General features: G+C 37.7%; 1 protein-coding gene across 4 annotated transcripts in view; it reads right to left on the reverse strand.

Moving 5' to 3' along the window:
- LOC150085522 (ran GTPase-activating protein 1-like) overlaps positions 1 to 18,164 on the reverse strand; it is a 384,391-nt gene that overhangs the window by 50,705 nt on the left and 315,522 nt on the right. For 3 of the 4 annotated variants that reach the window (XM_090374091.1, XM_090374088.1, XM_090374089.1), the window contains exon 13: positions 17,636 to 17,696. In XM_090374091.1, coding sequence (XP_090230217.1) covers positions 17,636 to 17,696 — 61 coding nt within the window. Of the gene's footprint in view, positions 1 to 17,635; positions 17,697 to 18,164 lie in introns of those variants that run through there. The other variant, XM_090374092.1, reaches the window with a different exon arrangement.

The raw sequence follows: 18,164 nt of genomic DNA on the forward strand, positions 1-18,164 counted from the left end.
GTCAGTCAAGACTTCCCCTTATCAAAACCATGCTGTGTCTGAGCTATAACTGAAGTCTTGTCTAAATGATCCTGCAGTGCTTCTTTAACCAGTGCCTCCATTAATTTTCCTGGAACAGAAGTTAAGCTCACAGGTCTATAATTACTTGTGTCAGCCTTTGATCCTCCTTTGTGAATTGGGGTCACATTTGCACATTTCCAGTCTATGGGTACCTCCCCTGAGTCCAAGGAAGCTCTCATAATTATGGCTAAGGGTTTGCTTACTTCCTTTGCTGCCTCCTTTAATATAACTGGATAGATCCCATCCACCCCGGGTGCCTTTCTTGTGTTTATCTTCAACAGTTTCTCCTCCACTTTACTCCCAGTTATTTCAAGATTCTGCAGCTTACTGCTAGAGTTGAATACACCTCTGGCATTCCCCTCGCTGAATAACTCCTCATGTGTGAATGTCGATGCCAAATATTCATTTAGTTTGTTAGCTACCTGAGCAGGATCATCAACACCTGACCCATCAATATCAAGTGGACCAATCTGATTCATCCCCTTCCTTCTAGAGTTTACATAAGTAAAGAACTCTTTGCTGTTTTTCTTTGCATCCCTTGCCAAGGATTTCTCGTAATCTGCCTTCACCTGCCTAACCTCCTTTGTAACTTGGTTGCATATCAACTTGTTTGCATATCAATGTTAAAACTACTGGGAATAGTACTTGACCCTAAGCTCACTTTCTTTCCACATCTTCACACGAAAGTGAGAAACTACACTGCTCTCATTGCACGGGTGAGTTGTCATGATCGGGGATTGAATCAACGCACCCTTAAGGTTCTGTACAAATCAATCTTCCTTCCCTTCATAACATATGGATCTGAGGTCTGGTTTTGCAAGGCAACTCTTTACAACAACAAACAAACTGGGAACCATCCGGCACACCCTCCTTCTTATTATTACAAGGGCATGCTGCACAGTTAGCAACCCAGCCTTTCAGGTCCTTGCAGGCGTCCTTCCGCTCGATCTTTTATTATTAATTATTAATGGCCATGTGGTACAAGGAAGCCTAAGGCTTATTCTGCACCAGCCAAAAAAAAAAAAAAAAAAAAAAAAAAAATTCCCAAGTTACCCCCTGAGAGGGAGAGAGAGAAGTAGAAAGGAATCACCAAGAAAGAGAAGAATGATGATATCCAGCTCAGGACCCTGGGTTTGCCAAGCCCATACTCACCAGATGTGAGCCCCCTGGAGGTTATTCGAAGGGACCTCCACTACTGTCTATCCAGGGGCATACCAGCAACTATCCTTGGACACTACAGCAATAACCTGAATGAAATCAGGCAGGAAAAGTAACAAATTGCCATCCTACTACTTCAGACTTAGCAGGACAGATGGACTGTTACTGACAAGGGCCCAATCACCAAGAAATTTATACCTTATGTGAATGCCATATTTCCCAAGTCTCCAAATTGGTTCTCTCCTGGTCTTTATACCACCTACCTCATTACCAGACACGGATCAATAAACCATAAACTAACATCCATGGGAATCACTGACAACCCCTACTGTGCATGTAGTGAAATAGAAGACGGGAACCATCTAGTATATACCTATCAACAATATATGTGGACCTTCACAGCATCCTACTTACTCGTATACAAGATAACCCTCAAGGAAATGAACACTTATTCATCACAGAAGAAAACTACTACTATGAGTTTACCAAGTTTGCATAAGCCCTCTTCACAAGACGGAGCACCCTATTGCCAATGCAAAATAGGAACACCCCAAACATCTGATCCTTACCTAACTGGTCAACTGATCTTAACCTGGATAGGATCAACTGGCCTATAGGCCATCTGATTCGTCAGTGGCAACTTACATGCAGCTCTCTTGCTGTGTCTTATTTATCCTCCTCCCTGGGTTACCCTTTCACCTGATGGCACTTATTGCTCCATTGATAACCTGGAGGATGCCTTCACCTACATCCTCCATATTTCTAGCTATACCCTCCTTTCTTGCATATATACTCTGTACTTCCCTGACTCTACCTTTTTTTTTTTTTTTTTTGTCTCCGTCCAGGAAGTTCTGGCAACCCTGGCAGAGAAGAGAAGCCAGAGAATAATGGGCAGCCTGGCTACCTCCTAGTGGTGTATGCAGTCAACGTGGAGTCCCACCAGTGGCCCTGCGACCAAATGCCAGGACACACAACAGGACCTAACGCAATATGTCATATACAACACACAACACTTTTCTGGCATTTACAGTAGTACCGTATTTCTTCACAGCGTACATATGGCACAGATGTGGGAAACCACAGGTGGTGCCTGACCCCAATACTATGTGCACTGTGTCTCATCTACACTCTGCAACCCAATTTTTGACCATGGTGCATGGAGGACAAGATTTCCTTAATGTTTGTGCATGTTTTCATGAATTCCTTTTTTTTGGTGACATTCCCATTAAATAAAGGTACTCAGTGACTGCACAGTGCTTGATTCTCTTAAAAGTCACCATCTTCATTCACCTTCCACACCTTCTGTAAAGGAGAACAGTTATAACCCTGAAATTTTCTGTGGACACACAAGAAGTCACAGCACAGATTGGCAATATTGTCTTTCTCAAAAACCTTTGCGATCTGTATTGAACTAAAAACTTTTCAACCTCTCTTCGTACATCTCGAGTAGACCTGTTTTTAAGGAAGCCACACTGATGATCAGAAGATTTTGAATATAGAATCAATGTAAGCCTCTTATGGACCATCTTTTCGAAAATTTTATCCAGTTTATCAATGATACTGAAGTTCTGAACTAGAGAAGAATCTTGGTTTTGCTATGGCACAAATAAAAGAGTAATGTTAGAATAGAGGATAGGTGTTTTCCGAAAAGATCTGGCTGTAAAAAAGCAATAAGATGCAAAAATCAGCTTCACACTGATTCCCAATCATAACTGTAGTAGGAGAATACTATCTGATCCTTCTGCACCATTTGGAGATATGATTTTTTTAGCTCTGCCAGAGTAAAGGGGTAGTTGCATAGAAATGACAGATTTGCTGAAAAATTAACTTTATAATGCTCCTCATCAGTTTTAATACATTGAAAGTAGAAAACATATGAGGAAGAAGTGATTCTGCTAAAGCATTTACAATTTCAGAAGATGAGCATAGATCTTCCCATTCATTGTACTTTTGGCAATTGCAGTGGCAGAAATTTTCTGTTCAGAGCTTGCATTTTTTTTTTTTTTTTTTTTTTTTTTTGACTTTTGAAAAGCTGGAGATCATGTATCATTTTTTAAGCTAAAGGAAATCAGGAGGTTTTTTTGCAAAATGCAAGTGCAATTCCCAAAAAACAGATTTTTAGAAGAAAAAAAAAGCAAGAAATTTTTTTTAAAGTCCACATTGTACTAGAAATTAAAATACATTTATATTAAATATTAAAATACAGCCATTTGATTGTTTACTAGTATAATATGCTTTTAAACATTACCTAAATATACACTATTTTTTGTCTGAGAGTTTGGGATTTTGAAATTTTATTTGACACCAACTGATTTTCATTTTTTTCAAGAAATTATACTGTTGCAAACTTTGCCCTCTTTGGAAATGTTGGTCAAAGTTTTGTTCATACCAATGGTCCTGCCATCTAGACTTGGCTGCAGGAGCATTTCAAAGATTCACCAGAAAGATATGATCTGAATTCAATTTTTGTTTTTCTAACTTGACTAAATATTCTCACATTCAGCAATACTATGAGGAATTGTTAAAATGCCAGGTATGACTTCAGATAATTTATTATACAGCTACTCCCCAACTTACGTAAATTTGACTTCATGTAAATATTTTCCGGACGGAAAATATTTACTTAAAAAAAGTGCCTTAAAAAAGTCATACAGCATTCATTGTGTTTATATTGTAATTCATCTGTTTAAAATGAAGTGCTGAATAAGCTCCATATGATGCTTCCGTCCCTGCTCACCCATACAATCATAGTCGCCCGATCATCTGCTGTCGTAAGATAAATATGCCCACAGCACATAAAAGGATTCAAAGGATTTGAAAAAGACGAATCACATGAAGAGGTTACAGAAAAGATTATAAAGCTTGCACAGCTACTTCAGTTGGCAGTTGATGCCATCAACGTGGAGGAGTTAACAGAGGAAGAAGAGAAGGAATTATTTAACAAAGAACTTATTGACTTGCAAGCAGCAATAATGAGAGAAGAAAATGCTGATGAGACTCAAGATGAACCAAATGAAGAGCCTTGATGCTTCATCACCAGAGGCAATGGCATTTTGTGAAATTGCATTGGCAAGGTTTGAGAAGATGGATCCTGACAGCGAACAATTCTTAAAAGTAGCAGGCTTGCCTGCTACAAAGAAAAGAAAAAGGCCATGGTTCAGTCATCCATTAATATGTTCATTCATAGGGTTGAACAGTCGACCTCTTCTAAATCTGCACAGCTCTTAACCTCTAATTTGAAATTAGTGAGGTATCTCGACTATTAACGTTGCCAATACAGCTACGACTGGTGGTCAACATCGCCAGCCGCTACAGTTCCACACCCCCTATGCCTTGATCAACGCTCTGCCAATGGCATTATGCCATCTATCTTGCACTTCTCATATTATATTTGATTATAAGGCGTTTACACTGGCACTTATCTTAATCTTTTTTTTGTACATTTCGAAACACACTCTTGTAATTTTTCCTGCGCGCGAGATAAAAAAATTTAATAAATAATTCTGTTTACATTTCGAACATTTCTTTTTTGCTTCAATCAAATTCAGCATGCATAAGTGCTAAGCATTTACGGAAATTCTGACTTACATAAAATTCAACTTGTGTGTAAAGTTCTGTGGAATGCAACCCTTCCATGTCGGGGAGTGACTGTATTCCAAACTTCCTTTTGTAACTGTCAGTTCCCCAATGACCACATAAATTCTTTCTTCTTTTATAAAAGCATCTGGTAGGTACTCACACTAAAACTGACTAAACCAATGCTGCAAAGCTATTGATTCATCTATTTCTCTTATACTGGAAAGTTCCAAGAAATTCATCTATTTCTCTTATACTGGAAAGTTCCAAGAAATTCATCTATTTCTCTTATACTGGACAACTTTCCAAGTACTTGGAAAGTTGTCGACAAAAAATTTCAAATTTCAAAATGATGCACTGCCAAATAAAGAAATTTGTGCTACCTCAGCATTTATATGGACATCACTTTTCAATGGGAACTTCTGGGCGACGTAGTAACATGCAGACATAAAGTGGAGCAAAAGAAAGAACAAAATTTTTTTCCAATTATTTTAGACTTTCCATGACCTTAGCAGTGTAAATGCCTATGACTAAGTCAAAATCATCCATCTGGTTTATTCTGCTGTGGAGATCAATTTCCAAAATGGAAGTGGAAGATTTGACAACTTTTGGTAAATTAAATTTGAACATAAAATTCTTCAACAAATCCTTTCCCTCGTGGCCATTCTCAACCTCGTGCTGTTTGGAATTACAAGAAAGCAAAATGGGATGACCGGCACAATTTCTATTCTTCTTTACCTTAGTACATGGTGTGGTACAATAGATTGAAGGGCTGTATTTGGATACTCAAATGTTGGCATAACATTTAAAAGATACTAGAAAATTGCTTTGTTCAAGCTAGAAAAGAGAAGCATTGACAAGCTTTCTGTATTATTGAGGATATTGGCTTTTCTAACCTGTTCTTTTAATAGACCAGTCCTTGAGTTTTGTTTTTGTTATTTGGTTTTTAGGAGCATTAGCAACTAAGGTCATATTGCTCCGGGAATATGCGGTGGTCATTCCCTTGACCTTTCCGCATCCTCCGTATTTGGTGGTGACGGGCTCGAACCCTGGTCTAATCAAGAAGCGTGTGCTACGCACTGCTGCTCCCCAGTCCTTGAGGCTGTCACAGACATTTTCTCAGGTATATCAAGCTAGGCTTGCTACCTGGAAGTCTAAAACATTGATGGAACTGATATTTAGGTGACAAGTCAAATAGACCAAATATCAGTGAAGTCCAGTCCTGTGACAACCAAATCCACGGCATGCACTTTGGGACTGTTAGAATGATTGATGGCTTTTGGGGTTATGATGGATATCACAGTGAGATCCAATCTTCCTTGCATTGCAAGTTACAGCTCGAAAATGGTGTTTGCAAGCCGGCTGTCCACGGGCTATATAGCCTATGGACTGAATTTATTGGTAACTCTCCAGGAGACTTCTGGATCAGCTAGTGTATAATCGCACTGCCTCTACTCTGTTAGATAGTCACTGGCTTAAAATATCTCTAAGCCCATTCTGTCAAATTCATCTGTTGCCTCTAGTGATTAGTGTAGTTGGGAGTCGTTCTCCTAACTCTACTAATCACTTGGAACACTTTGACTTCCTCTCTTTGAAATTTGCCTTTCTCCATTCCAACTTTCCCAACAGTGAGGTTAATTTTCCTTGTTGATTTTAATGTTCATAACTCCAGGTGGCTTCTGTTTTCTAGTCACATGGACCCAGCTGGTCAAGATACTGAGGCATTTGCAATTACTAATGACCTTGCAGAGAGTGTTCATTTACCTACTAGAATACTAAACAATCTTCACCAAACAGCCAACACCCTTGATCTTTTTCTCACAAACAACCATTCTAAGGACACAGTTGAGGTGAGCGGCCCTTTGGCAACTTAGATCACAAATTGGTGATGGTCTCTTCTCCAATGGAGCCTTTCCCTCGTGGCCATTCTCAACCTCATGCTGTTTGGAATTACAAGAAAGCAAAATGGGATGACCGGCACAATTTCTATTCTTCTTTACCTTGGTTGGATTACAATGTTGGTTCAGATCATGTCAGTGAAATTATTCTTGTAGGGATGAAATCCTTTATTCGACATTCCACCTTAAAATTTTATATTTCATCTAAACATTGGTTTTCCAGTAAATGTGCTGTTCAAGATAAGAATGTTGCATATTGGAATTGGCTTGCAACCAAATCTCCAGGTTCATTTTCTGCCTACACCAAAGCTCACAATTATAAAGCAGTTATTAATCAGTCCAAACTTGATTTTGAACAGGTTAAGAGTAGAAAATTTGCTTCCTGTTCAAATGGTAGTCGAGTATTCTAGTCTCTTGCCAAAGTTATTGGCTGGAACTTTTCTCCATCTCTATCAAAACCAGAAGGTTCCATTGCCAACTTAGTGAAAGATAAAGCTTACCTGTTAGCATTCTACTTTTCTTCTAACTCGTGTATTGATGATCTTGGTAAACCACCTCCTACCATTCTAAGTACATTCCATTCAATGCCTCCTGTGGTCTTCTGTCAAAGGGATTTTTTTTTTTTTTTTTTTTTTATGTAAACCCCAAACACGAGCGGTATTAGAACACGGTACTTAGTACCGTGCTTGGGTTGGAGGTTGAGAAGACGAAAGAAGATATTTGTTGACATTAGACTTGAACTTCTGTAGACTGTAATTTTCAGGAAATACGTATGAAGGAAGGTTGTTCCAGAACACGGCAGTTGAATTATTAAACGAAGAGGATGAAAAGTTGATTCTGTGAGTTTGAAGTTGAACAGTAAATGGATGTTGGCTGGTGATGGCACGTGTTCGGACTGTTTTTAAAGAGAGAGCGGAAATTATATAAGCCAATTCAGAAGAACAGTGCCCATGGAAGTATCTGTAGAAGAGGCATGCAGCAGAAACAGTACGTCTATAAGACAGTGAGTGGAGAGACTCTGTTAGAGATGAATCATTAATTAACCTAACCGCCCTCTTCTGAATGGAATCAAGAAGCCTGAGAGAGGTTTTGGGGGCAACACCCCCAAGATGTGGGAACAATATTCCATGGCAGGGCGGATTTGCGATTTATACAGAGTGAGCAGCTGTTTCGAAGAAAAGTAACGCTGAGAGCGAAAGAGAAAACCAAGTTTTTTAGATGTAGAGAAAGCAATATTTGTAATGTGCTTGTGCCAAGAGAGATTACAAGTCAGGGTAATCCCCAAAAGAGATATATCATTTTGCCTAGAAATCGGAGTGTCATTAAAGATAAGCATAGGTGCAGAAGAAGCCTTTTTGCGAGATATAAGACAAGACTGAGTTTTGAAGGGTTGAAATCAACTAAGTTGTCTTTGCCCCACTGGAGAATTACCTGAAGATCGGCATTTAAGAAACTGGTAGCAGATTTTCGAGAAGTTGAAGCTGATTGAGCAGGGCAAGGTTTCTCAAAATGGAAAGTAGAATGCAATGTGCTATCATCGGCAAAACTATGCATAGGATTTCCAGTCAATGGAAGAAGGTCATTAATATACAAGAGGAAAAGAGTGGGGGAAAGAACTGAACCTTGGGGGACACCGGCATTAGTGGAGAAGTCAGAAGATAGAGAGCCATCTACCATCACCCTCAATGAGCGATCAGAGAGAAAACTGGATAACCAATTAATAAAAACAGTTGGCAAACCATAAGATGGAAGCTTGTTTAGAAGACCTTTATGACAAACATGATCGAAAGCCTTTGGGATGTCAAGAGCAACTACTTGTGTTTCACCAAACCTTTCCATTGAATTAGTCCATAAATGGGTAACATAAGCCAGAATATCACCAGTGGATCGACACTGACAGAATCCATACTGGCAATCGTTGATCAGATGGAAGGTTTCTAGGTAATTTAAGAGTTGGCAGTTAATTCATTTCTCCATTACTTTAGAAAGAGTAGAAGTGATTGCAATGGGACGATAATTGGATGGGAGGGATTTGTCACCCTTTTTAGGAACTGGCTGGACATGAGCAAATTTCCAAGCAGAAGGAAAAACACCTTTGGAATAAGAAAGTGAAAAAGGCGGCAAAGAAGAGGAGTAAGTTCAGAAGCACAGGTTTTAAGAACAAGTTTCTTAGCTTAAAGATTCGTCAAAATCCTTCTGACATCCTTTTGACGGAAGACCACAGGAGGCATTGAATGGAGCGTGTTGGAAATGGTGGGAGATGTTTTACCAAGATCATTAATACATGAGTTGGAAGAAAAATGGGATGCTAGCAGGTCAGCTTTATCCTTGGCTGAAGTGACAACCGAACCATCTGGTTTGGACACAGGTGGGAGCAGAGATGGGCAAAAGTTGCGGCCAATAGTTTTGGCAAGAGACCAGAATGCTCAGCTACCATTAGGGCAAGAAGCAAGTTTTCTACTCTTAGCCTGTTCAAACTCGAGTTTGGACTGATTAATAATTGCTTTACAATTGTTGCGAGCTTTGGTGTAGGCAGAAAATGAAACCGAAGAATTAGAAACAAGCCAATTACAATATGCAACATTCTTCTCTTGAACAGCCTTAGCACATTTATTAGAAAACCAAGGTTTAGATAAAGGACAAGATTTTAAAGTGAAGTGTGGGATAAAGGATTCCATTCCTGCAAGAATAATTTCACTGACACGATATGAACAAACGTTGACATCAGAAGTTTTGAAACAGTAATCCAACCAAGGAAAAGAAGAAAAGAAATCTCGCAGATCATCCCATTTTGCATTCTTGTAATGCCAAACAACACGAGGTTGGGAATAACCATGAGATAAAATCTCCATTGGAGAAGAGACAATCACCAAGTTGTGATCTGAAGTGCCTAAAGGACCTCTCACTTTAACCGTGTACTTAGAAGGGTTGTTTGTGAGAAAAAGATCAAGCGTGTTGGCTGTATGATTGTCCTGTATTCTTGTAGGTAAATGAACAATCTGTGCAAGGTCATTAGTAATTGCAAAAGCCTCAGCAGTTTTGTCCTGTATTCTTGTAGGTAAATGAACAATCTGTGCAAGGTCATTAGTAATCGCAAAAGCCTCAGCAGTTTTGTCCTGTATTCTTGTAGGTAAATGAACAATCTGTGCAAGGCCATTAGTAATTGCAAAAGCCTCAGCAGTTTTCTAGTCACACCGACCAGCTGGGTCGGTGTGACTAGAAAACGGAAGCCAGCTATAGTTGTGAACATTAAAATCACTAAGGAAAATTACCTCACTGTTAGGAAAGTTGGACTGGAGAAAGTCAAAGAGCTCCAAGAGATTAATGGAGTTGGGAGAACGGTAGAGACAACAGATGAATTTGACACAATGAGGTAGAGAGATTTTAAGCCATTGAAGATCAAAGAGAGGAGATTCCAAATTGCCAAGTCTCTGACAGGGAATATCAGAATGGACATATGCACAAGTACCACCTTTGAGACGAAAGGAATCATACAGCGAACAATTTGGGCATCTGAGATGAGCAGTAGTTTAATCAACCGATAACTGCAATTCTGTTAGAAAAAGTACATGGGGTTTGGCAGACTGCAAGTGGAAATGGACATCGTTGAGATTAGAATTGAGACCATGTATATTTGTGAAATGAATTAGGAAGTGCTTGGAGGTTTAGATCTTTTTGCAGATAGCTTGCTCTATTAGTTTGACAATTCATGGTGTATTCAATAGTAAGAAAAAGTGGGTGGGACATGCTGATGAAGTAATGAAATTTTTGGATATGGCATACATATGGTAAGAATATACCCAGATCCTTGACAATGCTCCCTGCATGCACGCTACTCGGACTCCCTCCAGTCATTATCTGGCAGGAGTAGAGGTAGCAAGATTATACATTAGCTGATCCGGAAACCTCCTAGAGAGTTACCAATAGGTTCGGTCCAGTGTACTAACTAGTGGCTGGCCTGCGAAAACCGTTTTAGAGCTGTACCCTTGAAATGTAAGGAATATTGGATCTCGCCACGACGTTCATCATAACCCAAAAAGTCATCCATCATACTGCATGATGGAAGAGATGGGGGAGGATTGACCAGAACTTAGCTCTAGAGACTAAACATGGGTTTGAGTATTTCAAGCCTCCAATAAGCAAAGTGGCGGTATTGCACCAGTTGATGAGTCATCTACCACCTAGTACTGCCTGGTAACATAGAGGGGCGGCATTCCTCCGTATGGTGCGGGTACCACACCTCGACCCCTGCTTACGTTGGTTCTCACCTGGGTGGTCACCCACCATGTATTTGTGCATGGAGGTTATACCCAGGATTACTAACAGTCCCACCATCGTGAAGGTGCAAGCAGAGGATTTGGCTGTCACAGACCATCCGGACTTTGCCGAAATTGGGTCCACTTGGCTTGAGTGTCACCCGAATATCAGTTCTACCAGCGTTTTAGACTCCCAGGTAGCAAGTACAGCTTGTCTGGCATATCTGAGCGAATGTCCGTGACAACCTCAAGGATATCAGAAGTTTGAACAGTCTTTGATGCCAAGAAAGTGCCACATCCTGATGGTATTTCTCCACTTTTTCTCAAACTCTGTGCTCCTCAGCTTACTCCTGGATCTTGTTCTTCGTTGCCCTTTTACACTTTCTTATTCTATTGGTGTTACCCCTTCTGCTTGGAAATTTGCTCATATCAGCCAGTTCCTAAAAGGGTGACAAATCCCTCCCATCCAATTATCATCCCATTGCACTTACTTCTTTTCTTTATAAAGTAATGGAGAAATCTCTTTTTTCTAGCTTGGCTTTGGAAAAATCTGCATTTCACCAAAGAAGAGATTTCTAGGAGGAAAATTTCTACTGCAGATAATATACAACTAGTAATGTAATTAGTTAAGTTGTCAGTGTGCTCTTGCTGTACATACTGGCTGTAGAGTAAGATGCAAGTTAAGTTGTTATTCTAGTCTGCTTTGTTAAAATTACAGGTAGCACTGTCCTATCAGGTATGAGATGACTTTATGATCTTTTTCGGGGTTAACTTTAAATCATGGCCAAGTATTCCATTATAAACTAATTTATATTAAAAGCATAATGAACAGATACTGGTTCCCAAATCAATGGCAAGAATAACTAAATACAGTTACAAGGAATCTTCATTCTACACATTTCAACTGTGATAATGTCATCTGAACCAGGAACCCAACAAGTGATCATACTTCTTGTAGAATATTATGTTATAATAATAAGTGTAATTTCCTAACAGTTACATTGTCTTTACAAAAACATTGACCATAAATTTTGCATATCTCTGCCTAAATTTCTATGTAATGTTGCACTGTTGAATTTTCCTATATACATAGCCTTTAATTATTCCTTTTCCCAGTCTCCTCTATTTTTAAGATAGTTTTTTTTAAATTTATGATCATTTGCATATTCCACTATTTTTGTCCTTCAACTTGCAACATAAAATCATGTTGCAAGTTGGCCTTTGATTTATGGATATCAGAAACATTGTTTTTTATTTTGTTCAGAAACATTTTGTTCAGTAGCACAAACACGTGCTACAGTAGCACAAACACGTGCGCCTTGTTCTAATTTTTCAATTAGCTCTAATTTCTGTGCCACATTTAAATTCACAAGCTTTCTTTTAACTCCTCTATAACTTGATGCTATTTTAAACTGTAAGGATTGCAAAATTATTTAATAAATAAAGTCACAATTCAGAAATCACAGAAACACTCTGTGTACAACCTGACTGCACAACAGTTTGAGGCAGAGTGGAACCAAAACAAAGCAAGTTGGTAGACCTGCAGTTTAGTGTCCCGAGTCACGTTCAGCTCACACGTCACCGCCTTCTCTTATCTGTTATCTGTAATCTGGGAAAACAGCTATTTGAACATGTTTTTAGAAAGCATAAAAAACAATTTACTGTGATTATAAAAATAAAAGTAGGTAATTATCAAAACAATAATGGAAATAGGTTATTATTAATTTTTAATTAATAATAACACTGAAGTTTTGTACAAACGCTCGTACACCCGAAACTTATTGGCAAACCTATCCCAGTTGTTGGGACGCATAGAGATGTGGGAGTAACATTTGATACGAAACTTACGTTCAAGTCGCATATTGATCCGATTGTAAAGAAAATGAACTACTTATGTTTGGCAACAAAACAGCACCTCTTGCACTTGAAACAAACTACAACACGGTAATCTAAGGGCGCCTCCGTAGCCAGGTGGGAAGGAGCAGCAGTGCGTAGCATACGCTTCTTGATTAGACAAAGGTTCGAGCCCGTCACCACCAAATACAGAGAATACGGAAAGGGCAGGGAATGACCACCGCATATTCCCAGAGCAATATGGCCTTAGTTGCTAATGCTCCTAAAACCAAACAACAACAACAAAAAAAAAATAATATGGTCGAGATTAATGTACATTACTGTATTATTATTTGTCTGGTAAATCGATATAGGGTTTACTGTATATATCAAAATTATTTTTTGCATCTAATTCCTTTGTGACCACATCATAGTATCCAATCAAATTGATCAGACAAGACTTCCCCTTCATAAACCCATTCTGTGTCTCAATTATTACTGCAGTCTTGTCTAGATGATCCTGCAATGCTTCTTTAACCAGTTTCTCCATTATATTCCTAGGACCAGAAGTTAAACTAACAGGTCTGTAATTACTCATGTCACCCTCTGATCCCCCATTGTGAATAGTAGAAATACATTTGCATATCTCCAGTCCGTAGGGACCTCCCCTGAGTCCAATGATGCTCTCATAATTAGGCTAAGGGTTATCTCACTTCCTTTGGATGGATCCCATCCACCCCAGGTGCCTTTATTATGTTTAACTTCAACAATTTCTCCTTTACTTTGCTCTCAGTTATTACAAATTCATTTAACTCCCTGTTAGTGTAATAAGCTTCTATTCTCCACTTCACTACAGAATTCCTCGTGTGTGAATGTAGATGCAAAATACTCATTCAGTTTGTCAGCTACTGAGCAGGATTATCAACAGTCAAACCATCAATATCAAGTGGACCAATCTGATTCATTCCCTTCGATCTTTGCTGGTTTTCTTTCCAACTTTTGCCAAAGATTTCTCGTAATCTGTCTTTGCTTGCATAACCTCCTTTGTGACTTGATTACAGATTAGCTTATATCTATCATAGGTTTCTTTGTTGCCTGATAATTTATATGCATCCCGTGCATTTTTCTTCTCTGCCACGAGTCCCATTGCCAACTGGGCTAAGGTTGCGGGTTCAAATCCCACCTTGGGCTTGGATCACAGTAAAATGCAAAAACCTTGGGAGGTGCATTATGGCCACAGAAGATGATGTGCCAACAACTAACAAAAAAAAATAAAATAAAAAATGAGTCCCATTAGTTCAACTGACATCTATTTAGGCCTAAACATTGAACAATACATCTTAGTTGGTATGAAAAGCCTGGTAGCTTCTAAGATTAAGTCCTTCAATGCTTTCCAGTTAGAATTTGCTTTTGGTGACATCATAAGTTGGTCCCACTCTATAGAATTTAAAAAAAAATCTCTGAGACCACCATAGTCACCTTTATGAAAGCAAAAACGCTTCCCTCTACCCCTGATGGTAGTTACATAAATCCCAAATCAGTACATTGTGATCACTGCCAATAACCAGATCAAGAGTATTACTCTCTCTGGTTGCCTGTCAAACATGCTGCTCTAGAAAACAATCATCCAGTAAATCCACAAAAGTCCTGCTAGTGGGAGATTGACCAATCCACAAGTTCCAGTCAATATCTGGAAAGTTAAAATCCCCCATTATAAGACATTCTGATTTACTGGCCTACTCTATTTCACTGTATAGTTGTTCATTGTACTCACAAGAGTCAATTGTCCTATAACACACTCCTACCCTAATTTTTACTTTCCCGGTGCTTATTTCACAAAAAACTGACTTAAAATTGCACTGTCCACCAATGTCAACTGGATGCAATGTTTTAGATTTTATACATTTCTTAACTAACAGCATAACCCCTCCTCCCTTTCTATTCTTTCTGTACACATTATACTCTCCAAATTCCAATTCTGCATTCCTTATATCTGTGATTTTGAGTGGACACCATGTCTCTGATATTTCAACAATATCCACCTTTGATGTCTTGACCAGCACTTCAAATTCATCAAATTTATTTACTAATATATTTCATTAATGTACAGTAGAATGTTAGAAATTCGAGTTTCAATAATCCGAACAAGCCAGCATTTCATTTTTTTTTTAATGCTTGCACCATAAAATAATTACAGCAAGCACTGGTTATTTTGACCATGTTAACAAATTGAATATTGATTCTATTAAAGGGCAATTCTAATAAGTGAAAATCAGAGAAATATAGTATTAGTGACATGTGATGCAAGAAAGCAAGTGTATGAGCTTATGTAGCATCAGCCAAAAAAAAAAAAGAACACAGCATGCAAAAATAGCAACTAACGTGATACATGCAAGTCAGATACGTGTAAGCAGGTCTTCGTTAGCAAAATTTTACAAGGTTCCAAAGTAACCATAACAGATATTAAAAACAATAAGGAAAAAATTTTAAAGTTTGCATCAAAACTTGAGTCAGATGGCACAAAAAAAAAAAAAAACCCCACTATGAGAACAGCTAATAACCCAGCCATGCTATTTATTTATGGTTCACACAGAGACGAAGTTTAGGAGAACCTATATCTGGCCCTTTGTTGTGTGAAAATGCACTGGATATAATAAAAAATTAGGCAGTTCCTCAGATTTTGAAGCTAGTGTTTTTAATTTCTAAACTTACTGAACTTTTGCAGTAAGTAATTTGATAAGTTCAAAAATCTGAACATATTGGAAGTCTGAACTACCCCAAGTCTCAATTAGTTCAGATTATCAAAGCTCTATTGCATTTCAAAAATAAGGGTATTTTGTGACATTGTGCTCATAAAGTCAAAATATTACTCATTTTAAGTGGTAGAAAGAATGCAGAAAAGTGGAACTTTGCTTTTGAATGAATCCAACATGGTTTGTTGTTGTTGTTATTTGGTTTTTAGGAGCATTAGCAACTAAATATTGCTCCAGGGATATGCGGTGGTCATTCCCTGACCTTTCCACATCCTCCGTATTTGGTGGTCACGGGCTCGAACCTCGGTCTAATCAAAAAGCGTGTGCTGCGCACTGCTGCTCCTGCCCACCTGGCTACGGAGGCGCCCCAACATGGTTTAGGCAACTTCAGGGCTTCAGAGAAAAGTTAGTTGTATTCATAAGCAGTATCTGGCACACTTTGATCCTTGCCTATGTTGATTTACACACACGAGAAGCCTTTTCTAGTATTCTACACATTAACATTTCTTTGATAATACCTTTTATATGAGGAAAGTAAGGTATACTCCGAGTTACTAACAGGCCCACCAGCATGAATATTTAAATAGAAGTCCTGGTTTCAGAGAATGACTACACTTTTCCTATATTCTGTATACATAGCTCATACATGTGAATATCAGCTCTACCACTGTTCTGGACTTCTAAGGTGCTCCCTAGGTTGGCACTGATATGCACAGTCATCCATGGCTCTCATCTATAGAAGAATATCCATGAGCAGCCTATGGAATATGGACATGATTTAAACACAGAGTTGACGTGCACGCATCATCAATAAATGGCTACAAAAAAATATATTCAACTGCCAATTATTAAATTTGTGAATTTGTAAATTTAATTTGTAAATTTAAGTTTTTTAAGTGAAATGTTTGATGATGGTTTGATGATTTCTATTCCTCAATATTCATATACACACTAACACAATGATATTCTCTGTTGTAAAAGTGACAAACTTAAAAATGCTAACTTAAGTTTAAATACTTATGTTTAACAGACTTATGTTCTAGTTTTTTCAAAATTAAGACCACTGCATTTATTGTCAAGCCTGCCAACCAGAAACATATAAGAGATGATGAGAAAGTGCTCTTCTTACATGAAGAAACTGAATATAGTTTAAGAACAAGAATAGAAGAACATCAAGAAGCTCTTCTTACATGAAGAAACAGAATATAGTTTAGGAACAAGAATAGAAGAACACTGCAAGAGAATACATTGAAAAAAGATGACACAAAAAAATTCAGAATTAGCAAAACATGCAATAGAAGTAATAAACTGTTTAACACCAAGAATTTTAGGGGAGACTTCATTGAAATAAAAATAAAAAGAAGCTATACTTATCAGAAAATTTAATAAGGTTATGATTAACAGAAATATGGGTGGAAGCAGAGAAAATATCTGAATAGAATTACTTGAAAATAAATAAAAATTTCAGTACTTATGTCTTATATTTATATTTCACATTTATAACACAGTTATGATTGAAGTTCCCGTAAATGATACATATTAGTTTGTGATACCAAGTTAGCAGTAGTCTTGGAATGAAGTCATCGAAAATAATTTGTATACACTGTATATTGGTGCAACTGGACTTATGTACATAAAGAATGCATGTGATTATCACAATGTAAATTGTGTTTAGTAATTTTTAGTCTAGCTGGATATAACCCATGAAGACAATCAATCAATCATCTGAAATTATGATTAAGGAAAGTCTTCCTACTTATCACAATTTTGAAAACAGCATTAACTATTTTATAATATAAAGTTCTAAATGGTAGCTACTGCAAGGCAGCTTATATCAAACATTTTCAGCACTGTCTTATCTTTTAAATAAATGGCACAAATCTTTTGGCAATGCCATTTGTTTAAAGTAGTTCAATACTAGGGCAAATCATGGTAAAAGTTCATTCCTATTGTAAGCATTAAAACCCCAGGATTTATCAAGAAATTCAAATCCTGCTAGCCAAAATACTAAAGAGTGGACAATAAAGTCCTCTTACTTTTCATAATTTTGCACCAATGTTATTTATGAGAAATATTTCACAATTAAGAATGTAATACATACCAGCACATTCAAAAGCTGCAGTATTTACTTCTGAATTATCAGGTTTAGCAACTTTTGCTATCTATAAAGGGGAAAAAATATTGTTTAACATAATAAGAATATGAAGAAAGGATAAATCAGGTAATGCTTTTCTGAGCTTAAGGAAAATAAATTCAGTACACAATTTTTTTAAAATTTTACATACAGAATTATTTTTACATTTTATCTATACTATTTTTACATTTTACCTATACTAAATGACAATAAAACAATTCAGAAACACACACAAGTAATTGCAAAAAAGAGCATTTAACTCAAAAAGTTAATATTTAATGGGGAAAATTTTGGCCTGTCAGTAGAAAGTATAAGAATATACACCCAGGAGCTGTATAAAAACTCCTGAGCATACTTTCTACAAACTTCTGGTAGATTTCTGACAAAATTCACCTTCATTCTTCCTGCAAAGCCATTTAGGAAAAAGGCTATTTTGCCCCATGCAATGTGGTGCTTTAACTGGTCCACAAGTGTTCAGGGGTTGAGGTCCAGGCTC

This window comes from Mastigoproctus giganteus, chromosome 5 (assembly GCF_048544385.1).
Source record: "Mastigoproctus giganteus isolate SK-2022 chromosome 5, ASM4854438v1, whole genome shotgun sequence".
NCBI lineage: Eukaryota > Metazoa > Arthropoda > Arachnida > Uropygi > Thelyphonidae > Mastigoproctus > Mastigoproctus giganteus.